This window comes from Magallana gigas, chromosome 10, assembly GCF_963853765.1.
Source record: "Magallana gigas chromosome 10, xbMagGiga1.1, whole genome shotgun sequence".
In the NCBI taxonomy this organism is placed as follows: Eukaryota; Metazoa; Mollusca; class Bivalvia; order Ostreida; family Ostreidae; genus Magallana; species Magallana gigas.
In genome coordinates this window covers 14,480,125-14,505,319 of record NC_088862.1, presented here as the reverse complement: position 1 = coordinate 14,505,319, position 25,195 = coordinate 14,480,125, and the positions used below count along the sequence as shown (strand labels likewise).

Below are 25,195 nucleotides of genomic sequence, written 5' to 3'. Positions count from 1 at the left end.
TTTTCGCAACCTATAGAAGTAATAGAGAAGTTGCCTGGTTTATTGATCAAGTTTTTACACCTGCCAACTTCAAATTTTTCATTTGCCAAAGAACTCCTCCGCTGTGTTAATTTTCTTGATATCATGTTTGAAGTAAAATCACTTTCAAGAAAAGTTATTCTAAATAACACGTTTGAGACAACAACAGATAGTCATGAACCAGGGAAAGTGTATGTTGCTGAAGTCACGGTTACCTGTGAAAGAAAACAACTTATCGTCAAGCCAAAGGTATTATCTTTTTGTTGTAGAAAACTGTTTCAAAACAAATTTCGCAACAAAGAAAAAATATTGAAGTATGCAATGTTTTGAAAAGATGTCAAAGACAGAATGAAGCGTGGTACTAAATGTTTATAAAAATATATGCGACTTCCGTGCGAGAAAAGGTTTCGTGTAAACCGTTTAGTTTTCCATGTACACCTTTAAGCTTTCCGTGTAAAGCTTTTAGCATTCATGCTTTACATCCATATTTCCACAGTTTACAGATTTTAAATATTGTCATTGAGTCACATATAATATAAAGCGTTTATTTGAGGATTTCTAAATGAACATGACGAAAATTTATTAACACTGAAATATTGTTAAGTGAGAAAAGTCAAAGATTTTGAAAAATGTAAAAATCCCAGACGATATTTAAAGCCCAAGACCCATGTACAGTGATACCATCAAGAAAGTTGACCAAGCTATGATAGAATAGGATAAACAATACACGATACATGATAGAAATACTTAACTAAAGTCAAATTCTATCCTATCCTTTCCTATTCAGCCTAATCTGCAATCAGATTTGAGTATAAATTTTAGCGTGGTTTTGTAAAACAAAAATTCATTTAAAATTGCATTTACAACATCATTATTATCTGTATTACAAAGTATAACATTTAAGAATTAATATCTATGTTATATATATCAAAGCAGAGTTACAACGCACTTCGAAAAATAACGAACTTTGAAAAAAAAAATTCAAAGTGCGTTGATTTGGACCCAAAATTAAAGCACTCTGAAATTTTTTTCGAAATTGCGTAATTTTATCAATTGCGTTGCCACATGGCACAGATGACAACGACATGAACACACCGAGCAGATTCTAACTGGAAAAACTCACATGAACCTTTAGCTCAGAGGCTCGTTTCATAAAGAGGCCTAAGTTTTGGACTTAACTTAAGTCTAGTCCAAGGACTTACACCGAAATTAGTCGGGCTTAATTTGCATTTCCTAAGGCGGCATAACTTGAGGCGTAAACGTAAGGCTATTATAGCTATGGCATTAGTTCTCGACAACGCAGCACTGCAAATGCATAAAATTGTTTTTATTACGCCTCTATGTACATGTGTATATAGCATTGAAAATATGACCAGTTTTAAGGAACAAGCAATTGCAATAAATTTACTTTAAATATTTAAGATTTGATAAATTCTTGTATCATTATGTACAAAGACGCATATACTAACTCTATACATGTATCAACCTGAAGGCTATTTATTGTAATATTATTCCTTTTCCTTCAACAATTTATAGAACAAAAAGTACAAAATATCAAAACTAACATTTACAAATAAATAAACACTAAACGGAATGAATAAAAGATATTCTGAAAAATATTTTTTTGGAATATCCATGCAAGAAGTATAATTATTTAGTGTCGAACACACATGTAAATCTTGAATGCATTATCCGTAAAATACATGTATAATGTTACCGTAGTTATTGGCCTGAATTGTGTTTCTTTATAAATAACTAGCTAAAATATGCAACATGGCAAAAACAGCAGTAAATTTACCCATTTGTTACGCTGAAAAAATCTCTGTTTTATATGAAATTTAATATCCATATATCTGTATTATATGCTTCTTAATCTGTGTTTTTTTTAATTTTCATTTGATTACGCGTACAATTAAAAAACAATATAGCAACGCTACCCATAAAGTAAACAAATGTTAGTCCAATGTAAAAAAAAAATTCGTAAAAAAATGGCATGCTAAGCGATCCAAGCTATCGGCCTAATACCATAAGGAACCATGTTTTTAAATCATAAGTACCTCTTTTTGTAAAACAAGCTCAGAAAAGCGTCTGAAAACTCTGTTTGGTATAAAGATTGGAACATTTCAAATTATAACTACGTCTTCTTGTAAAACAAACTCAGGAAAGCGTCTGAAAAATCTGTTTGGTGTAAAGTTTGGAAGTTTTAAACCAATAATTAATATTCCTAATAAAATTGTTACATTTTTTAATCCGAAAACTCAAAAATAGTTTATCTTTAAAAAGTACACACCTAACGATAAAGTTATGTCTCTTCTTAGACTAACAACGATTAAATTTACTTTCCACAACAACAGTACTGTACGTGGAACAACTTGTTCGCTCGCTTCGACGAACAGCGTTACCCGAAACTGCCCACTTCCATTTCTTGCACTGTGTACATGTATATGCTCTACATTATTCAAAACAAAGTTGAAAATATATTTTGGTTACAGGTAAAACACTGTAGAGTTTAAAACTTGAAGCTAATAAATGCATGGTATTAATATCTAATAAGTCATGTTATTTCAATGTGACTTATTATTATTTTAATGGAAAACTATTTATGAAAAAAAAACTTCTTTTGTTCATATTTTTTAAACGTATAAATATTTTTTTTAATGAAAAATGTCTTGTAGAGATGAAATGTAAGACAATTGATTTTTTTTCCGGTTTTTTTTTTATCAGAAAAAAATATTGAATCAAATCAGGAAATTTTAAAAAAAAAAATTCAAATTTTTCGAATTGAACCACACCCGAATGAAGTTAAAATGATCTCACACATACATCATACATTTCTTAAACCCCAAAATACCTGGTAGCATCACTCTATCCCCAACAACATACCCACAATAGCTGAATCCTTGATACTCTGTGGGAACCTCACAGTAGCCTTAGATGCCAGATGAGAGCGCTTGGTCAAAATATTATATACACATGTACATATTTTGTTTGTATCGTAGCTTTTATTATACAGAACTCTAAACTAATCATTGTAGTCGTATTAATTACTATGACTGACCCTTCTTATATAAATAAGTCGCCATTTATGATATGTCGCAAAAATGTCTGCGATGTTTAATTTAAGCGTCAAAATCAATATAAATTTTTAGTGCAATATTGTTGAATTCGATTTTGATAGGCTATTGTGCTTCTAAGTTATTCAAAACATGACAAAATAGCGCCACTTAGCAAAATATTGTTTTTGAAATTGTATTGCCCAACTTAAACACAATAACTGTGGAATCATTAGAATTCGTAATAGATAAATTCTTATTGTATTCGTGGGTAGCCTTACCCCACGAATTTCCATCCTCGACAAAAAAAATTCAAAAAATAAGTTTTTTGATGGAACTGAAAACTGGCGCTTCCACGATATAACATCCCCACAAATAAACAAAATCCCACAATTCATGAGAAAACTGGCCCCCACGAATTTTAATGATTTCACAGTATATTTGACTATACACTTATGAGAATAAATCGTGTTTGAATAACACAACAAAATGCGGTTGTACGTTTCCGTGTTGTATTTATCACAAATACAAAAGTTCTTTTAGATTTGAAAAAAAAATTAAAATATTCATTTATCTTTAAGGATTCTGATGACTGGGAAAGATTTCTACAAGACAACCACGAGAACCAAGTTAGAGTTATCTTGATTCACAGCAAATCTCTGCGCGTAATAGAAGCGAAGTTAAGGGTTTATAGAGAATACAAATCTGTCATTGATTCAGGTAAAATATTCCTGCATCATGTATATGACGATTTTGAAGAAATTTCAAAACTGAGTGCACACAGTAAGATGACTTGGCTTTGTACTGTTGTCCAAACTTTAAGGAATAATCTGGATTGTCTGAATGCAATTCTAGAAAAAGACATGGACAGAGTTTTGACAGAAGAAAATATATTAACACCTAGTCAAAAGGTATTTGTTTTAAGTGATTTTTTTGTCTTCCCCGAAGTTTCAACATTAGGAGAAAATAAAGAAATAATATTGAGTACTTTAGAAAGAACATTAGAAGTACTAGGATCAACAATTTATTCTGAAGTATCCAAGCATTTTGAATCGCAGATCAAAATGATAAATCTTCTAGAGTTGGAACTAAGGATACACAGAGTATTGATTCATAAATTCATATCCAATTTGTCATGGTCAGAAAGTAGGAATATGAATGTTAATTCTGAGGAAATACGGGAAAATGTCGCAAGGGACATTTCTAGAAAGAAAAATGAGATTTTGGAGGACGTTTTATCTGCGATTGCAGCCACTGATGATGATTTGAAGAATGTATCATTGAAACTTAATACAGCTATAAGTGAATTAAAACTTAACGATCAGATTAAGGGTAAGTATAATGAAAAAACAAAACTAGGCGTACCTTTTTTTTTCTTTTTTTCCAAAAACAAAAAGGAAAATGAATTTAGAATGTGTTGTTGAAATATTAGTATGGCTAGCATTTCAGGCTTTTAGTATTTATAGTGTGTTTTAAATATAGTAATCAAGTGTACTATTTTAAAAGAGGTGAAAACAATTAAGTTTTAATTCCAGATGTAATTCGCGAAAAAATGCTGAAAAGTAATAACTGTCTCTATGTGATAAAAAACAGACGAATATTAATCTTGTGTATTTTTTCTAATGTTAATTCATCAAAGCTGTAATGTTCTCATAATGAAAAGAAATTCAACCTTTTAAAATTCAATTTAAAAACAAATTTTTTAAACTGAATCTCAAAAACATGCACATCTCTGAAAGTATATTGATAGATAGCCTTCTCAAAGGAACCTTACAAATAAAACCTATGCTAAATAATTACAGCTTAATTATCAGGCCACAGATTTTTTAACCCCAACCCCTACTTTCTGAGAATCAACCAAAGGTCCATTCCACATTTAGAATATGTAATTTAAAATTTAATATCCAAACCAAGAAGCCGTATTACAAAACTATTTTATGATTATAAATGTCTGAAGACCGAACTTTGTCATAAAGTCGTACAACTGTTTTACAAAACTGTCAAATCTTATGATTATCATTAGATATGGCTTAATTTTAAAACAGCTAAGTACATTTCTCGCATTATCACCGGTGTAAGATCGGTTTGTCCGCTGTGAGACAGCAGTGTGAGATTTGTCTGTCTTACACTGTGTATTACAACGCCGTTTTAAAACGTAAACAAACGTTGTCTGCTGTAGGGAAATGCAAAATACGGGATTGCAATTATCAATTAAATAATTGTTTTGCTTATCTAATTACCATTTATCATATTTTTAATTAAAAAACTGTCGTATGCTGTCATTTTAACTTTTATAAGTATTTGAAGCACGGGGAGGGATCAACCGAAAGTAATTTTTTTAAAATCATAACATAAAGTTGTCAAACATCATTTTTAAAGGTACATTGTAATATAATGCGAGAAAAATAATCATTCATTATACACTCGTGTGGAATAGTGAAATTCCACCTCGGGGCCAAGATTCACGGTCTAGGACTTAAGTATGCCTCGTCCTTGACTGTGAATTTCTCTATCCCACACTCGTAACAATGAATAATTCTATTAGTCTCAGTTCCAAACTTAACATGAGAACAGCCTATTTTAGGTTAAACACCAACGGAAAGCATTGTACTGTGGTATTGTAATTGCATTTTTGATCAACTATCATACAATCTGAAAATTTTAAAACGTTCACTGTGTTCGAAAATGATGTTTTTCATTCATATTGGTATCTCAAATTGTCTTATACATACAAATGAATGAAAAGTTTTTTTTGAAGTAATATCGTTTTTGGTGGAGAAGTTGCAGACAATAACTATTTATGCATGTATTACGTTACAAATTAAAACCTGTAATTGCTATATGTTATGCTTATCATTCTCGTCTTAATAGCTGTGAAAACATGGGAAAAAAGAGAAGATCTGCAGTGTTTACGAGGACTTGAGAGCTACCCTTCAGTTTTGAAATACATCGCTGGTCAGAAGGATAATAACCCAGTTATGAAAGTATATCTTGGTCATGACGACACAGTCGCAATGAATTTTTTCAAGCAGAATAGCCAAATTCCGAAAAGAACATGTTTTGAGTTTGTTAATGTAGCCGAAAAATCTAAAGAAATATTCGAAGCTGAAAAAGATCATGTGGACTACAGCTCATTTTTTGATAAAAGACGAGTTAGAACAAAACTAGGTGAAATAATAAACAAACATTCAGAGAAACTGTATGCAAAATATTCAAGTATTGTAGGACTTGATGCAGGTAGCGTGTATTTCAAAGGTAAGATGCAACCATGTATAGTTATATATAGCTTAGACAAAGATTTGATACCATACGGCGAGGACCCGCTACCAAAGACTATTGATGGTTGGCATTGTCATGTTAGGGAAGACATCGTCATGTTTGGAACATGCTTTGACTGCCGACAAATTTTTTATCCTAATCCTGGTTGTTGCATTGGGTTACCTTCATTTGGAATTGGTTCAGCTGGATTTTTGGCAAAGTTAAAGGGCTCTGTATCGCCAGTCACTGGTTTTCTCACAGCTGCTCATGTTGCAGCTAGAAATTGGACTGATTTATACAACTTTAATGAGTTATTGTCAAATTTAGTCACAGGTGAATGTGGAGATGAGATAGTCCATCCGTTACTTCCCGGGTGCACGGACTACAAAATCATCGGAAAAGTCAAGGAATCGTTTTGCGGAAATTGGGGAGAGGAAGGCATTGGGATGGATGCTGCGTTTGTTCAAAATTTCCAACCACAAGATGGAGGTAATTCACAATTGTACAGTTTTAAAGATCTTCTAGGTTTTAGTAACTTTAATAGCTCGCATAATAGTACTCAGATTTCATTCAAACAGACTTTCAGAATATGTTGTTAAAATATGAGGGTTACTATTACAAAATATGTTTTTTTTTAAATCGGAGCCGAATAATTCATTTTTCTCATTTCGTATGAGAGCGTGTTCAGACAAATGCATACATCATATCTGGGTATCGTGTTATTTATAGTCCTCATCTTTGTTTATAAAAATATCAAAATGTAAATTTTTCTTATATTATTATTTGGCATGTTTAATGGTGCGACCGTTGGGGCGAACGCGGCGTAAGTTATTATGATAAGATATCAAAAATTACCAAAGATTACATTAACACTAGAGACGAGCTCGTTGCAAAGCAACGAATAGGTCTTCCGTTGCAGCTTCCTGTCGGAAAAGGATTGTCAATAAGTCTGATTAAAAGCACCCTCTTCTCCTTACAGGGTCTGACAGGTATTGATAGGGGGTCATCTTCACCCGACCTAAAATTCTGACCAATCAGGGCTTTAGAAAATGTATTGGAATTTTTTAAATGGAGACAGGCAAATTATTTTAATCCTGCTTTCTCTGTAACCCCCAGACTGAGTATTGAAGAGTTGCACCTCTCATTAACAGATAAAGTCAAGTATTTGGTAATTGAGGTATATATTTATATAGGTTGTGTGCAAATATAGAGGTCATGTGAAGATGAATTGTTATAGATACCTATCAGACACTGATGAGTGTAAGCAGAAGGGTGGTAGTTTAATCAGACAGAATTGTCAATATGATAAAGTAAGTTCAGAAAATCAAAAATAAACGATGACGGCTTCTCCAACCTGAGGGTGCGCTGTACGAGAGGTGCTCAGTGGGAGGGACAACTCTCCATATAACGTTTGGCCAAGCAAGCACTCAGCATCGTTTTTGCTTCGGGGAACAAATTTATCGTTCAAGTCGGGACATATTTAAGTACATGTCAGAAGCAATCTTTGTGTCAAATTTTAGCTTCTAATCATTTCCATGTATATTACATGTAGATATGACAGACAAGAAAGAAGCATTTATTTTTCAAACGACCTTGAAATTGCACAACTGACCCTGGGTCAAGTTCATGACACATCCTCAAGTCATCAGCAATCTTTAAATGAAAAAGCAATATCCAATGTTTCTCCTTAAAAACAGTATAAAGCTGACACAACTTAAGAAATTTCTGCCAATGTCCTTGAACTTCATAAAATAGCCTTGAAACAGAATCATAACAAACACTTCACAGGTCATAGGCAATCTTTGTGTAAAGTAAGATCTTTCAATGTTTGGAGGACGCCTTCTTTAGAACGCTACATTACAGAAATAATTTGTTCACTTAAGGTCTACTCCGCGCCCTGCCGCCGGAAATCGGTGTCACTAGAAATAGGTGTAACTATGGCTAATTTGGCGCCGGAATCCTCAAGGGATTACCCGTCCCCCAAGGAATCCGGGTTCATCTAATGAGCACGTCCTAGTTTGGGCGCAGGGCACCTTGTTTAGAACGCTACATTATAGAAATAATTTGTTCACTTAAGGTATACTCCGCGCCCTGCCGCCGGAAATCGGTGTCACTAGTGCCTAATTTGGCGCAGGAATCCTCAAGGGATTACCCGTTCCCCGAGGAATCCAGGCTCACCTAATGAGTACAAGTCCTAGTTTGGGCGCAGGGCGCCTTGTTTAGAACGCTACATTACAGAAATAATTTGTTCACTTAAGGTCTGCTCCGCGCCCTGGCGCCGGAAATCGTTGTTACTAATGCCTAATTTGGCGCCGGAATCCTCGAGGATACATCCGTCCCCGAGGAATCCGGGCTCACCTTATGAGCACAAGTCCTAGTTTGGGTGCAAGGTGGCCTAGTAATTTTAGTTGTTTAACATCGGGATCGGAAAACGCTTGAAAAATAGTCGATAATTTTAACTAATTTTTTGTTAGTGCGTTGGATTTAGTAATGGCTAGCCAATCGCAACTTCTCGGGCCTTTCCGGCAAGCTCGGAAAAACACCTCGAATGTATTACCTAGGGGTCCATGACAACCCCCCTTCTTATAAAACTTAATATAAATACAACACAATTTACGATCTGTTGAGATGTAAGCTAGACTTCATTAAAGTAAATGATATACCCTAAAATATAACATAGAAGCGACTTATAAGGCTGTCTAGCCGATACTTATTTCAATGGGAAGCGACTCCATTTTGTATAAAATTCTAACATCCGGTAATGTTAATACATTCGAGGTGTTTTTCCGAGCTTGCCGGAAAGGCCCGAGAAGTTGCGATTGCTGGCTAGCTGGACTCTGGTAGTGAACTATCATGGTACATGTATTTCAAAGAAACAAGAAATCTGCTGACACTTGCAGTACTTTGATGATTTCTATGGCGACCGACTGCGTTTCATAATGTAGTCGTATTTCATAACTTCTTAATTCGAGAACAATTTTCCTTTGACTTAAAACTTTTCAGTATAATATATTATTCCGTTCATATCTGTAGAAGTTTAGCGTGTTCATCAGGTTGATTTATTGCAACATTATCCGATTACGATTTCGCACCTACATGTATAATGTGAAGATGATTGACTTCGAATAATAGCCTTATTGTTTAACAATTGACCACTGTAGTGAAAGCACAATTGGATACTCAATAATATTCGATAACCTTCGATACATTGTTACTCAATTACATAACAATTGATGATCTGCAGCCATAAACATAACCCGGCTGGGGCTATAGATGTTCTCAGCTGTGTGCGCTGAAACGACACAAGATTTTCGGTCGCACGCTGCGATTAAATTAACACAGACTGACAAAATAAACAAACGGGTGGGAAAGTGAAAATGTTACACATAAGAAGAAGTCGCCATAAAATGATTTTCGTCAAATCTGATTACCATTTTGCCAATTAAAAAAAATCCGAATGCCTCAATTCAGGACGTCCTTTTATCGTGCCAGCACCTACCGCCACTTGGAACTTTGATTATAATAAACTACCCACTGCGCAATCGTATTAATCATTGCTAAAGCAACTGTACATGTAAAATACATTTATCTTTTCATCTTAAACCAATATCATAGTTTAAATCATAATAAAAGAAAATAGTTGTTGTTCTGCCCCAATAAAAGTCGGACTCACAAGTGTCGGTGAAATCAGTTTATTTGGGAGACAGATAACCGTCTCAGACGACGGTAAAAAGCTGTAACAAAAAAAAATGTAACAATCAATGACTGGTACAGGTTTCCATACAAAAAATATTAGGACAGAGTTTGCAATTAGATTATGAAACCTTACACATATGATTTAAACAGTTGAATTCAGTCTATTCATATGATAAACAGCAAGTTAAAGTAAATTAATCAACTGCAACTCGAAATTAAATGACCAGAAATATGATGGACAAAATGGCGCCCCATACACCGAGCACATGGTAAACATAAAATACAAGATTTCAAGAATATGCATCGCTTAGCATTACTGACATGAAACATACAGATAATTCACATAAAAATATGTTGAAATAACCTAGTTTACAAATGTCAAAAGACTTACACTGTGGATTACAAGCCTCGATACAGAGAATCAGAGTTGTGCATACATCGAGTATGGCGCGGTTTTCCAACATAAAAAATTAAGTCGTACGACAAATCTTTCGTAACAAAAAATAAAATGTACACGAAACATGACACTCCCCGTCTGATATATAAAATTATATCACACAAGATTTGAATACAATTTAGTACAGAAAACATTCAGTTCTCCAATAATAAAATGAGTTCCGTCACTGGTCTGACGTAAGAGGTGGTCTTGCCGTCCTTGCTGACACGTACTTCAACCTTGCGAACCAAGTTGTCCTTGCCAGGAAACGTTGCAGTAATGCGTCCAAGCGGCCAGTTGTTGCGATGGGTTTCGACATCCTTTAACAACACTATGTCACCAACACTAATGTTACGTTGACCATGATGCCACTTCTTACGCGCTTGCAAGGTATGCAGGTATTCCTTCTTCCATTTGTCCCAGAACATCTTGGCGAGGTGCTGTACTCTCTTCCACTGTACCTTGAAGAGGTCCTTAGCAGTTGTGTCGCATACAGCTTCGGTCGGTACATCCGTCTTCTGAGTAAGCAAAATGCTTGGGGTAAGGACAAAAGGCGAGTCTGGATCTGACGAAACGGCGGTAAGTGGGCGAGAATTTATGATCTCACTTGCCTCGGCCAGAAAGGTGGTAAGTACCTCGTGCGTAAGACCCTGTGCTGAATGATCCTTCAACATGTTGTCCAATATGCGCCGTGTCAACCCTATCATGCGCTCCCAAGCTCCACCCATATGGGATGCATGGGGCGGGTTGAAAATCCAGGTTGTCCCCCGAGAGTGCAGGAAATCCTTGACCTGACGATCTTCCACGTTGATTGCGTCGATCTGTAGAGGGTCGGTAGCGCCAACAAAGTTGGTTCCTCTGTCGGAACGGTACTCCTTTGCCTGTCCTCGTATGGCTGTAAAGCGCTTCAGGGCGTTGATGAAGGATGATGCGGACATCTCCTCTACTACCTCGACATGGACTGCGCGTGTCACCAGACATGTGAACAGTGCTGCCCATCGTTTGCCGTTGGCTGGAACTCCCCGAGTGCGACGAGTCACGACGTCCCAGGGCCCAAAGATATCTACTCCCACCGAAGTGAACGGTGGCTCTCCTGGCAGTATGCGGTCTGTAGGCAAGTCAGACATCTTCTGGGTTGCGAAGCTCCCACGTTGTCGCCGACAAGTAACACACTTGTGAATGAGGGACGAAACAAGGCGCTTGCAGCCGGTGACCCAGAACCCACAGGACCTGACCTTTCCCTCCGTAAAGTGGCGCCCTTGGTGTTGCACCAGTTGATGGTACTTGCGTACAAGTAAGGTCGCAATGTGATGCTTCCCCGGTATCAGTATAGGGTTCTTGCAGACAGTCGCATCGTTGAGATGTCTTAAGCGTCCACCAACTCTAACAATACCATCGTCGTCGAGGAACGGACTCAATGCAAGAATGCTGCTATTCTTCGGCAATGGTTGTTTGGACCTCAGACAGTAAATCTCCTCACAATAGACTTCTCTTTGCACTGTCTTGATAATGTAGTTTTCTGCTCTTTGAGAGTAGTCTATGGACTTCGGTAAAATCTGTGATTTACCTCCCTTTCTGCTTATGATGAATCGCTGGAGCAGGGCGATACCCTCGACCAATCTGTCCCAGCTGGAAAATCTCTCATATCTCTGAGTTCCAAGCATAGGTTCACACTCAGTCTTCAAACATACAGGTCTGACTTCTCTGTCTGACAGAGGTTCCTGTAGGGGAAACCCTTCTGCCTTGGTTTCGTCGTCAATGCGCTGCAGGTGAGTAGTTCCTCTAAGCCAAGCACACTCTCCAATGTCCTTAGGAACTACGCCTCTAGTGCCCTCGTCAGCAGGGTTGAGGTGTGTCGGCACAAAGTTCCACTGCGACGGCTCACTAAGGCTTCTGATTTTCTCGACCCTGTTGGAGACGTAAATAAAAAATCGTCTCTTATCATTGTGGATATACCCCAATACCACACGACTGTCGGAAAAATACTTCACCGAGTCGAACATTATGTCCATGTGATCCATGACTATCTGCGATATCTCAATGGCTAGAACAGCTGCACAAAGCTCTAAACGGGGTATGGTATGGCCTGATACTGGTGCCACTTTAGACTTCCCTAGTAGAAATCCAGTCATCGCAGAGCCATCTTCGTAGTACACCTTCATGTAAGAAACGGCAGCTATGGCTTTCTCTGACGCGTCCGCATATGTCCACAGTTCCTTTCTTACTGCCTTGCTAAGATGTACCACGGTTGTTCTGGGTATGTGGATCTTCTCCAACTCCTTCAGAGATGAACTCCACTCTTCCCAGCTTGCCAGAATATGGTCCGGCAGCGGCTCATCCCAGTCTGAGGTACAGGTCACTACGTCTCTAAGAATGAGTTTCCCGCTGATGATAACAGGTGAGAGAAAGCCTAATGGATCGAAGAGGCTGTTCACTGTCGACAGTACACCTCTGCGTGTTGTGGGCTTGTCATCAGTAGAGATGCGGAACTCGAACATATCACTCGACAAGTTCCATCGCATACCAAGACTCCGTTGCACGAGCTGGTCCTCATCAAGGTTCAGGTCGTAGATGTCCTGTGCTAAGTCTCGTGGCTCAAACGCCTTCATGACATCCGCGCTGTTTGATGCGAACTTGTGGAGCCTTAGGTTCCCGTATTGCTTCAATGCGTCCTGGGTTCTGCACATCAGGTCTACTGCTTCTTGGCTTGTTGAGCATGATGTCAGACCATCATCAACGTAGAAGTTCCTCTTGATGAACTCCTTGACATCAGGTCCATGGCTTTCCTCAGACAGTTCTGAGATCTTCCTGAGGCCCAGTGTCGCTATGGCCGGAGAAGGACTATTACCAAAAACGTGGACCTTCATTCGGAATTCTGTTAGTTCCGTTCCGATCTCGTTGTCCTTGTACCAAAGGAAGCTGAGAAAGTCTCTGTGCTCTTCTCTGACGGTGAAGCAGTGAAACATGTGCTGCACGTCTGCTACGACAGCAATCATCTCCTTCCTGAAACGAAGCAACACTCCAAGCAAGCTGTTGGTGAGGTTCGGGCCAGACAGCAGTTGGTCGTTCAAAGAGGTTCCCTTGAACTTCGCAGAGGAATCAAATACGCCCCGGATCTGGTGAGGTTTCTGAGGGTGGTAGACCCCGAAGAGAGGAAGAAACCACTGCTCCTGCGTTGACTTGGAAGTGGGTGCTTTCTCAGCATGATCGTTGTCGAACAGCTTTGTCATAAAGGTCGCAAAGTGTTCCTTCTTTACTGGATCCCTCTTGAGACTTGCGTCCAAGGCTCGTGCACGTCTCAATGCAACCTCATAGTTGTTTGGTAGTCGTAATCTTGGTTGGCGGAAGGGTAGGGGAGCTACCCACTTTCCATCCTCACCTATCAATAGTTCTTTGTTCATGATGTCCATAAACATCCTATCTTCCACTGATGATCCCACTTTGTTATCATCTGGTGTGCGTCTGAATAAGTGTTCATCAGATGAAGTGTCAGATACCCGTAATCTGTTTGTCACATCTCTGGTTGGAAGCTTCTCTCTCACGGATAAGTACTGGGCACATGGTTCAAGAATAGTTCCACGTCCGCTGTCCGTGATGAAGGTCTTGTACACATTCGCAGCTCTTGGTCTGTGTTGTCCAGACAAGCATGTGTCGCCGATGATCGTCCAACCAAGGGGTGACCTCTGTGCAAATGGTTCGTGGTCACGTCCTATGCGCTGCTCAAGAACATGGTGGACTTGAGGAAGGTCTCTTCCTATCAGCAACAGAATTTTTCTTGAAGCGTCAATGGGTAGGATGTCGCCGGCTATATCCCGCATGTGCTTGTGCTGAAGAGCAACGTCAGGTGTAGGGATCTCTTGGTAGTTGTTCGGTATTTCATCACACTCTAACGTGCACGGCAAGGGTAGTCTGGTCTCACCCCTGGCTGATTCAATATAGAGTCCTGAGGCAGTTCTCCCGAAGGTTGTCACTTGTCCAGAACATGACGTCATCAGGTAAGGTATTGTCTCTGTATTGATGTTCAGCAAGTCAAACAATTCCTTCTTAGCCAAGGTCTTGTTACTCTGGTCGTCAAGCATAGCATACAGAGAGACAGCTCTTCCATCATAGGTGACAGTCGCGGGAACAATTCTTGCACAAGATTTTCCCTTAAATTCCTTCCCTACTTCTGTGCAGTTGCTGTTTATGGTTGTGACGTGCTGTTCTTTTGTTACTTGCTGACGCCTAGGAGCCTCCTCCCCGCCATGAACTGATGAGGCCCTTCCAGTGGTAGGAGCTGGTGACGAATCAACATGGAGAGACGTAGTGTGGAACTCACTTCCGCATTCCTTGCACATGATGGCCTCTTTACAGTCTTGTTTCCTATGACTTGCGGAACAACACCGAAAACAGAGTCTGTGTTCACGGAGCAACTTCATACGTTCTTCAATAGGCTTGGCCTTAAACACTCGACAGTTATTGACACTGTGTTTAACACCCGGACCGGTGTGAATTATACACACATCAAGCTTCGGCTCGTTCAGATTTCCGGATCCTGTTGGTTGATACACTGTGGTTTTCTTCGTGTTCACTCTTCCCCTTGGAACGTTCATAGGCTGCTTTTCGTTGTGGTTAGCGTCAGTGTGATACGCAAAACTTGGGTCGTTTTTCACTCTGCTCATCTCCTTCATGAAGTCAACAAACACACCAAAGGGTGGAAACACAGTCTGATGTTCAAGCTTGTACTTCATGGCTCTGTTGGTCCATTTCTCCTGCAGGCCATACGGAAGTTTTGAAATGATGGGTCTAATCCCTGAGGATGAGTCTAGATAGGCCAACATTGCACTGTACTTCGGATCCTCCTTCAAAAACTTCATCTCCATAAGAATGTCTGACAGATCGTAAAGTTTTTGATGATCTCTGTTGCCAAGCTTTGGGAAACTCAACAGTTTGGCTCTTACGGATGCTTCCACATGTTCTGGTGCACCATAGCGCTCATCCAACCTTTCCCAAAGTCTTCTTAGTCCTCTTGAGATGTCGAAGATGTTGGATGTCCTCATGCTTGTTGCGTGCTTCTTAGATTCCGGACCTAAGTACTTGATAAGAAGGTCCATCTGCTCGGAGTCCAAGACTTGAAGCTCATTCACTACACACATAAAGCTGTGTTTCCAGGCACTGTATGATTCTGGTCTATCGTCAAAGTGAGTAAGTCTGGAGAATAGCAAGTCCTTCCTCAGGAGGAATCGGGTAACATCAGTTACTTGTGGTCCCTGATCAGTCACAAGTGGTGATAAGGGGTGTGAGGCAGCCACATACGGTTGTGCGACAGGCACGTGAGGGTGTGCGGTAGGCACGTGAGGGTGTGCGGCAGGCACATGAGGCTGTGCGTCAGGCACATGAGGCTGTGCGGCAGGAACGGATGGCTGCGCGGCAGGCATGGATGGCTGTGCGGCAGGCACGTGAGGTTGTGCGGCAGGCACGTGAGGTTGTGCGGCAGGCACGTGAGGCTGTGCGGCAGGCACGTGAGGCTGTGCGGCAGGCACGTGAGGTTGTGCGGCAGGCACGTAAGGTTGTGCGGCAGGCACGTGAGGTTGTGCGGCAGGCATGTGAGGTTGTGCAGCAGGCACGTAAGGCTGTGCGGCAGGCACATGAGGCTGTGCGGCAGGCACGTGAGGTTGTGCGGCAGGCACGTAAGGTTGTGCGACAGGCATGGACGGCTGTGTGTCAGGAACCAAAGGCTGTGCTGCAGGTACATAGGGTTGTGCATCCGGGTCAAGTTGAGTCGGATCGGAAGTACCGGTCAGTAGTCCTGGCGATGCAGAAGGTTGACGTGGAGTGGATTGATCCTGTCCTGGTTTAAAGTTGCTGACTTCGCCTAAGGAACTCGTTCGTCTCTTCATAGGTGACATCTGTATCATGGTCGATTCAAAGGCTTGACAATCAGCTTCAGCTTCTGCAGCCTCTCTCTCGAGATGTAGCATTTCCATTGCAGCATCGAGTTCCACTCGTTGTTTCCTGAGCTCCAATTCTCTGGCGGTGTATGCCATCCTAGCCTTTGCTCGGCTTACATCAGCCCTCTTCTTCGCTAAGATGTCGGCAAAGGAGTCCTCATCCTGATAGTACTCTTCCTGATACTCCTCTTCATCTTGTGTGACGTACTGCCTCTTGCCATCAGTCGTCTGTGATTCCCGGGCATCCTCTGTAGGGTCAGGAGTGACCTGGGTGCCCTCTGTTGAGTCGGGAGTGATCTGCTCTGCTGAGGTAGACATCCTAGTCTTTTTACTGTTCTGCCCCAATAAAAGTCGGACTCACAAGTGTCGGTGAAATCAGTTTATTTGGGAGACAGATAACCGTCTCAGACGACGGTAAAAAGCTGTAACAAAAAAAAAATGTAACAATCAATGACTGGTACAGGTTTCCATACAAAAAATATTAGGACAGAGTTTGCAATTAGATTATGAAACCTTACACATATGATTTAAACAGTTGAATTCAGTCTATTCATATGATAAACAGCAAGTTAAAGTAAATTAATCAACTGCAACTCGAAATTAAATGACCAGAAATATGATGGACAAAATGGCGCCCCATACACCGAGCACATGGTAAACATAAAATACAAGATTTCAAGAATATGCATCGCTTAGCATTACTGACATGAAACATACAGATAATTCACATAAAAATATGTTGAAATAACCTAGTTTACAAATGTCAAAAGACTTACACTGTGGATTACAAGCCTCGATACAGAGAATCAGAGTTGTGCATACATCGAGTATGGCGCGGTTTTCCAACATAAAAAATTAAGTCGTACGACAAATCTTTCGTAACAAAAAATAAAATGTACACGAAACATGACAGTTGTGTTCGTACAAAAGTCTGAAACATGCACGCGTGATTAGGTACATGTAGAAGAACACAAACCTATCCACTCGCGCGGGATATTCTCGGCCATGTGCGAAGGATGATCATCATTTAAAAGTTTTAATATTTGTTGGTTGTTTGTTGATTTAAAACAATATTTGTACAGATTTCAAAAACATTTTAGACCTACGAACCAACCATTAATTTAAATCTGACGATTTTCCGATTTGTAGTAATATCGCCTTTATAAATTTTCAGAACGTCTTCTTAATTTACACTCTAATGTTTAATTAAATAAAAACAAGATAGAAAAACTCTTATAACATGAAGAAATTAAACCAGATCTTGTATTTTATTTACGGGTATATAAACTAAAACAATTCTAGAGTTCGCGGCTAAATAAACTCATAATTATATGAGAGACGCGACTCTCGTGTATTAGATAACCGCTGACCGCTAGTTAGCCCCGTCGCGACCGTGGTGACCGATTTTCTAGGCCGCGGGTAAGGGATAGCTTAAGTAACGGTACACACACGGCTCAGATTCAAGGTAGATTTTATGAAAACTCAAATGTAATACATAGATTTATTTTAAATCCGTACTTTGTGTTTTACTACAAAGGAAGAAGAATTTTTTTCCGATTCTCGTTTTAGGGATTGTGCACTACAAGAACTTAACAAAACTGAGATAAACTCCTTAAATAAAAAATCTGTTCTAAAAAAAAAAAAAAATTCCTGTATAAACCAGCATACTTTTTGTGGTAACTTTATGTCAGTTGCTTGCACATAGACTTTCGTTAACTTGCCAAATTAAACGAGGTACAAGTTAATATATAAAGCTTTTTACACTCAGACAACACAATTCACCAACAAAATAACATTGTAACAACCTTTATGAGATCCCAACAAACAACTTTTCCAGCGACAGCCATATCGAAATCCTTACCGTTTTTTGAGTTATTAAGCAAAAACTTTCAAGCGCTATTGGCCCTTAATTTTAGGGGCCAGCCCTTTTTTATTGGTGTCAAATGAAAGCCCTTAACATTCTGCACAACTTTTGTTCTACATGTCTTAACAAAATATTTTTTTTAAAAGATACAAAGAAAAATATGTCTAAATTTTTGCACTTTTTGGAATCCTATTTTTTGACCCGCTAATTTTTTCTAAATAAAAAACGTAATCCAAAAACAAAAATCGATGTGCACAACTTCAATGTCTCTGTTATTCAAATTCGCTAAATTCCCATTCCCTGCTATCATAGTCTCGGAGCCTTTGTCTGGAAACCAAAGGCCCTAATAAATTTTAAAAGGGGAATAACTCGTTAACGGAAGAGGAATTTTGAAGTTTATGAAATGTTATAGATAGTGTTTTGTAATGTCTATAAGCCCTGAAAATTTGAGCAAAAACCGTTTAGAAATGAGCAAGATATGAAGCCTCAAAGTTCGCGTCTAGGAAGAAAAAAAAACTAGACACGATCTCGTTGCGAGCAACGAGGAGGTCTTCCGTGCGACTTTTTGAAGGTTATATGACTTTGACTTTGATATTTGACCCTTTATCTCCTTATCAGGGCAACAACAAAAAAATGTATGGTTGAATTTTGTTAGGAACATCATTCTCAGCATTTTATTCTATATTGATTTTCAAAATGATGCTTTTTAAAATATTTGTTCTTTTTGAGGTATGTAATCAACGTTTTGTACTTCTGGCCCCTTAAAACCCATTAAAAACCCTTAATACGGAACACATGATAAAATAATTATAATATATTGTTAAATAAATGTGAGATGAACATTATTGCTTCCTAAACATATAACAAAATAATTTTCAGTAAAGTGCTATGGAAGAAAGACTTTAGAGCCCTTTTGGTCCCTAAATTGAAGGGTCAGCCCCTTTTTCTTGGCATCATACGAAAGTTCTTTTGATATTAAACATATTTTGTTCAACAAGTGTTTTGAAATTCTTTGCCGTTTTAGAGCTATCTGGGATAGGACATTTTAGAAGCCGACCACTAATCTCCTTATTGGGGCCAGATAACGAATATTTTATGAATGATTATTGTTTAAAACATCATTCCAAGCATCTTTCATTCTATATTGCTTTTCAAAATATTTGTCCTTTTTTAGATATATTCGAGCGAAGTTTTGGACTTCTGGCCCCTTAAAACCCCTAATTACGTAACGCATAATAAAAATTTTATAATGTATAGTTTTATTAGTGAAAGATAAACATTTTTGCTTCTTAAACATATTACAAAATATTTCTCAGGAAAGTGCTATGAAAGAAAGACTTTAGAGCCCTTTTGGTCCCTAAATTGAAGGGTCAGCCCCTTTTTCTTGGCATCATACGAAAGTTCTTTTGATATTAAACATTTTGTTCAACAAGTGTTTAGAAATTCTTTGCCGTTTTAGAGCTATCTGGGATAAGACATTTTAGGGGCCGACCCCTAATCTCCTTATTGGGGCCAGATAACGAAAATTTTATGATTGATTATTGTTTAAAAGATCATTCTAAGCATCTTTTATTCTATATTGCTTTTCAAAATATTTGTCCTTTTTTAGATATATTCGATCGAAGTTTTGGACTTCTGGCCCCTTAAAACCCCTAATTACGTAACGCATAATAAAAATTTTATAATGTATAGTTTTATTTGTGAAAGATGAACATTTTTGCTTCTTAAACATATTACAAAATATTTCTCAGTAAAGTGCTATGGAAGAAAGACTTTAGAGCCCTTTTGGCCCCTAATTTGAGGGACCAGTCCCTTTTTCTTGTTATCAAACGAAAGCTCTGGTAAATATAAATTTTATTTGCTCTATATATTATGGTAAAAAATTTTCAGGAAAGGAGATAAAGAACGAAAACCAGTAAAAAAAAACGACGTTTCTAAACTCTCAATTTTCGGTACCTGGCGAGCTTCAGCGCCTTTTGAATCAGATAAAAATGAATGCCTAAAGACACATCTACAATCTTTCGACTACAATCCCTGAAAGTTTGAACTCAATAACTTCAATCGTTAAGGAGAAGATCCCAGGACAAGCCGACCCTCTGAAAATCGCTAAAACATCACTATATCAAAAACGGAAATGACGTCATCAAAATAAAAAATTACGTATAAAGTTTAGATCAGTATCCATCATATCTGAAAGTTTAATGAAAATCGGTTGAGTCGTTTCTGAGAAATCGCGTGCACAAAATTTGTTGGAAAAAAAAGAAAAATAGCGAAGAAAAAGAAACAGAACGAAAACAATAAGGTCTTCCGTTGAAAACGGAAGACCTTAATAAGAATTATCTTACAAGCACAATAATAGTAAGGTCTTCCGTTGGAAACGGAAGACCTTAATGATAAAAATTGGAATGAAATAAAAAAAAAACAAGAAGAACATTTTTGTCTTGTTTCTTTTTATAACTTACTCATAATTTATCTGTCCCAGCATACAAGTGCATTACCACAATTTGTTAATGGTTGATGAAGAAAACTTGGTTAATCATTAGTTGTATCAGGTGCAATTTATTTCGAATTTCTTTATTTCAGTGCATATAGAGTTCTTTCTCCCTTTTAGAAAGTGATTGTGATGTCAGAATTTACGTTTCATTTCCGGTTATTTGTCGTTAAGTTTTCTTGTTAGCTCACCTGAACCAAAGGTTCAAACGAGCTTTTCTGATCACTCGTTGTCCGTTGTTCGTCCGTCTGTCAGTAAACTTCACATTTTTGACTTCTCAAAACCGATTTTCAAAATTTAAACTAAACATTGTACAAATCATCCTTTTGGAAAGAGAATTCTAAATTATTAAAATAAAGGGCTAAACCCTTTTTTAAAAGGGACTTAATTGCGAAGCAGTGACTATAGAGCGTGAGTTTTTAAAAATATTCTTCTCAAGAGCTACTGCGCCAGAAATGCTAATATTCATACAAAAGCTCGTACAAAAAATTTTGTATATATATAGTGAAGTTTCTTAATTGTAAAAATCGTGACCCCCGGATCAAAACGAGAGCCTAAACGGGGTTCAAAGTTTAACACAGAATTCCGTTGGAAAAAATGTTTAAACAATATCTTTTCAAGAACCACTGCACCAAAAATGACAATGTTTACAAAGCTTGTATATATAGTGAAGATTCTAAATTGGAAAAATCGTGACCCCTGAACCAAAACAGGGACCCCAGACGGGGATTAAAGTTTAACATATATAGAAAAATGTTTTAAAAATCTTCCTCTCAAGTATATTGGGAAAATGTTTTAAAAATATCTTAAGTACTACTTTACTACTACATTTAGTGAGATTACTAAGCAATCCTCCTCAAATAGTGTAAATTCTAAATTGTTTAAGCCAACCCCCGGACCAATAATGGGGCCCCAGAACGAGGTTCAAAGTTTAAAATAGAAATAGCATATGCTATGTAATAGAATTTACAAGGTACTGTTGTTCAGGTGAGCGATGTGGCCCATGGACCTCTTGTTTGGCCTGAGAATAAACCACGAGCAAAAAAATGGTTTATTTCACTGTTTTATTCTAAAAATATTTACAGCAACAACATGTGTCTTTCATCATTGTACACATAATAAATATCAAATGTAATTAACTTTACTTGTGTTGTAGAATATAGTGAATTGCAGATTGCGGACGAAAACATTCTTCGTTTCAATGTGAGCAAAGTAATGAAAAGAGGAGGATCAACAGGAGAAACGGAGGGCCTTTTGACAGGAAATACATTATCCGTTTGCGTAGATAAAGACTTTAGTTCTGGTGGATTTTATTATTTTGCCAGATGCTTTTCCATTGAAAGTATCGATCGTCCTTTTTTCGAGAAAGGTGATTCAGGGTCTGGGGTCTTCTTGATGGAAAACGGAAAACCAACAAAACCTCTCGGTATAGCGTTTGCTAAACTTTTGATTAATCACAATACGGCTGTTTGTAGAATCGACAAAATTACTGAAGCTTTTGGCCTGAGTGTATGTCAAAATGAAGAACCGATGGAAATATGAAATAGAAAATAAAACAAGACTAGTATTAATAACTTATGACTGAATTTGCTTTGTCCATTAAACAATTCCGTAAAGTTTAGTTGTCAGAATCTGCGCTTCTTTTTTATTTATTCGCATCCACATCGCAACAGAAATAAAGATAAAAAGAAAGCAAAGTTGAACTTATTTTCATAGAAAATGCCTATATTCAAGCAATTAGAAAGAAAGAAAGAAAGAAAGCACAATTTTATTCCACCATTGTAGTAAGTGGATCTTATCGAGAAGCCTCATGTGTTGTTACAACTTTAATAAACAATGATATTGTATATTCTGTATGCCAATGTATAACATGTATTTAGATTAATACGCTCAATTGTAGCATGTATTTCTGGATGGAAATCAAATCATTTAAAGAGGCTGGATGGCATCAGATCTACCTTGAATTGGGTACTATTTTTATCTAAATTATTAGTTATTATTTAGTAAAGAAAAATGCAATGTATTTTAGTTTTGACGTTTCAGTTTTTCCTAAAATTTTAACTGTAGCTCTTCTTCTCAAGGAAATTGATATAGTCTAAATCGGTCACGACCATCCAGACCTCTTAAGTCACATTTAGTCAAGTATATGTGTGTTCATTGTTCGATAAATTCGTTGATTTGTTAAAATCAACCAACATTATATTTTCGTCCCCAAACAGTTGTATTAACCGTGTAGATTTTATAGACATAAAATTAATGTTAGTAATTTGTATAGAAAAACCAGCAACCATGTTTAATCATATTTTTAATTTTGTTTAAAATTATTCATTGTTGTTATCTTAATTGTGTATGCTATACTCTAGCTCCAAGATCATGAATCTGTCTTGGACTTAAGTCAAAACTTGTACACTCTCATATTTCCTTGTGGTTGAATACATCGAAAAAATAAAAAAAAGTTTTTAAAAATTGCCTCTATATTATGTTGAAAATTATAAATTCCAAACATAATCTTATAAGAAGTATTCATTTTATCAATGATTGAAATTTGGACTTAAGTCTGAAAATGCTTCATGATCCTGCGGCCTGTTTAATGTGTATATACATGTGATGTGTTTATGCTAAATATACTCTGTTTTTTGCATTGCTTATAGATTGTAGCTATAAGCTCTCGGTATATAATTATGTAGAATGTTAAGATTATAACCTTGTTTAGAATTGTTATTTCCATCTCTATTATAAGCTTTTTGCATGAGTGTACATTATGAAAAATTCACACAAAAAATCAAATAAAATTGCATTTCGAACTCTTTCTTGTCATTAAAAAGGTATTACTGTACATTTCTGCAACGGTTTATGAATTAGGTTTCAGCACTACAAAAACCCTTTAAAAACAACCTGGAAACTTAAATGCACTGTAAAAAAAATCCTCTCAAAGATTAAAATATGGCGACTAGCGCAGGTAAGGTCTAAACATAAGTTTTTAGAGGAAACCAAGACAGAAAAAAAGTTGGTATGCCTTAAAAGTCGACGCATCTTAGTCAATTTAATGGCCTATCAATCACTCTTAATACTTGAAAATCACTTAAAATATTTTAAACATAGGGTTTCACATATGCCATAATGAAATTTCTGCATATGGATTACAGTATCTATGTACATTATCATTCACTTTGCCAATTTGGTTTTAGTCTTTGACCTGCTTGGCAACCTATATTTTTTTCAAAAACTGTTATACATAAATTTTAGCTGTTCAAAGATTTATAAGAGATTGTGGCAGATTCTCGTAATTTCAATGTTACTGCCTAGACCAAATTCAAACAGAACTGTTTTTACATGAACGTTTGTTCAATAACTAAACTATATTAGTAATATCCATTTCTATGTACGTTCCATTTTAAACTACTATACAGTTGTAAATTGTTATACTTGGTAAGAACCTCGTAAGTTGTAAGAACTTGTGTTCGAACCATTTGTATATGTTTATGCAATAAAATATGTTCAAACCATCAAACAATGAATTGAAAACATAGTATTAGATGAATATTAAACATATATCTAATTGGATCTATTTTCTGTGCGGCTGTTATTTGTGGCGACAATTACAAAACCATCCTACTGTTCTCGAGAGAGAACACATCGCTTAAAATAGGACACAGTAGTTCTAGAAGTTTTGTCCCCTAGTAATAATTCCGGATCCGCAGATACTAGTGCTTTCAACGGCAAAGTCGCCGAGAACTATCACTTCTTACGTCGTCGTTTCATTGATTTACGATGCTTTTTCCAAAAGCAATTGGTTTTACATGAACCAATTAAAAACAGGTAGTTGAATTGACTTTTAATGTCGCCTCAGTTTGAAGTGTCCAAGATAAAAGCATATCTGAGCATTTGACGTACTCGTTAATACCGAGCTTAAGTAGTCCTGAACTTGCAAAAGTGTGTAAAATGTTTGATGTGGGATTTTCAAAGTTTTATATTAAATAAAGCAAATGATCGAACGTTGTATAAATCTGAATGTTCAAAGTGACTCCAATGTATACATCCTCTGCATTTTTTCTTTAGAAATACTGCATATACAGTATCAGTACATCATTATCGTATTGATATATATTTTTAAGGGCATGCATGTATATATAATTAAACTTTACTGCTGTAATTAAGCGTTACGTTACGTTTTCTACATGTGAATATACCTTCTCTATAGAAGAGAGCATTTAAACAAAGTCCTATGGAATAATTAGTATTTCATACATTCAATGATTTGGATATGATGTTTAGCGCAGGTGACTAAGGTCTAGATATAAGAAGAAACTCAAGACACTAAAAAAACGTAAACCTGTAAAGAAATAATGCCATAAAAGTCAAATCTCTTCGCTGATATGATGGTCTACCAAACATTCTTCATACTTGAAAATCATTTATAATATTTTAAACAAACGGTTTAACTCGTAT

At 37.2% G+C, this 25,195-nt stretch overlaps 2 protein-coding genes across 3 annotated transcripts; one reads left to right on the top strand and one right to left on the bottom strand.

Moving 5' to 3' along the window:
- LOC117686606 (uncharacterized) lies at nt 1–24,256 on the top strand. The gene is made up of 4 exons (XM_034461917.2): nt 1–267; nt 3,653–4,403; nt 5,943–6,818; nt 21,903–24,256. Exons 1-4 carry the CDS (start codon nt 124–126, stop codon nt 22,286–22,288), a joined length of 2,157 nt encoding a protein of 718 aa, XP_034317808.2. The 5' UTR covers nt 1–123; the 3' UTR covers nt 22,289–24,256.
- On the bottom strand, nt 9,963–17,305 carry LOC105319485 (uncharacterized). Of its 2 annotated transcripts, XR_010709970.1 has the most exons (3): nt 17,168–17,305; nt 10,417–16,813; nt 9,963–10,063 (listed from the first exon to the last, which is right to left on the bottom strand). XR_010709970.1 is itself a non-coding variant. In XM_066072993.1 (2 exons), exon 2 carries the CDS (start codon nt 16,707–16,709, stop codon nt 10,617–10,619), a length of 6,093 nt encoding a protein of 2,030 aa, XP_065929065.1. In that variant the 5' UTR covers nt 16,710–16,813; nt 17,168–17,305; the 3' UTR covers nt 10,102–10,616. The 2 variants fall into 2 exon arrangements, 1 of the variants encoding a protein (XP_065929065.1); XM_066072993.1 differs by lacking the exon at nt 9,963–10,063 and having other exon boundaries at nt 10,102–16,813.
- Nucleotides 24,257–25,195: the final 939 nt, after the last annotated feature.

Bases quoted from the DNA above. Each gene is read 5' to 3' on its own strand.
- LOC117686606 (XM_034461917.2), top strand. From the start codon at position 124: ATGTTTGAAGTAAAATCACTTTCAAGAAAAGTTATTCTAAATAACACG. The intron at 268-3,652 runs GTATTATCTTTT...TTTATCTTTAAG, and splicing joins AACTTATCGTCAAGCCAAAG to GATTCTGATGACTGGGAAAG. The intron at 6,819-21,902 runs GTAATTCACAAT...CTTGTGTTGTAG, and splicing joins TTTCCAACCACAAGATGGAG to AATATAGTGAATTGCAGATT.
- LOC105319485 (XM_066072993.1), bottom strand. From the start codon at position 16,709: ATGTCTACCTCAGCAGAGCAGATCACTCCCGACTCAACAGAGGGCACC.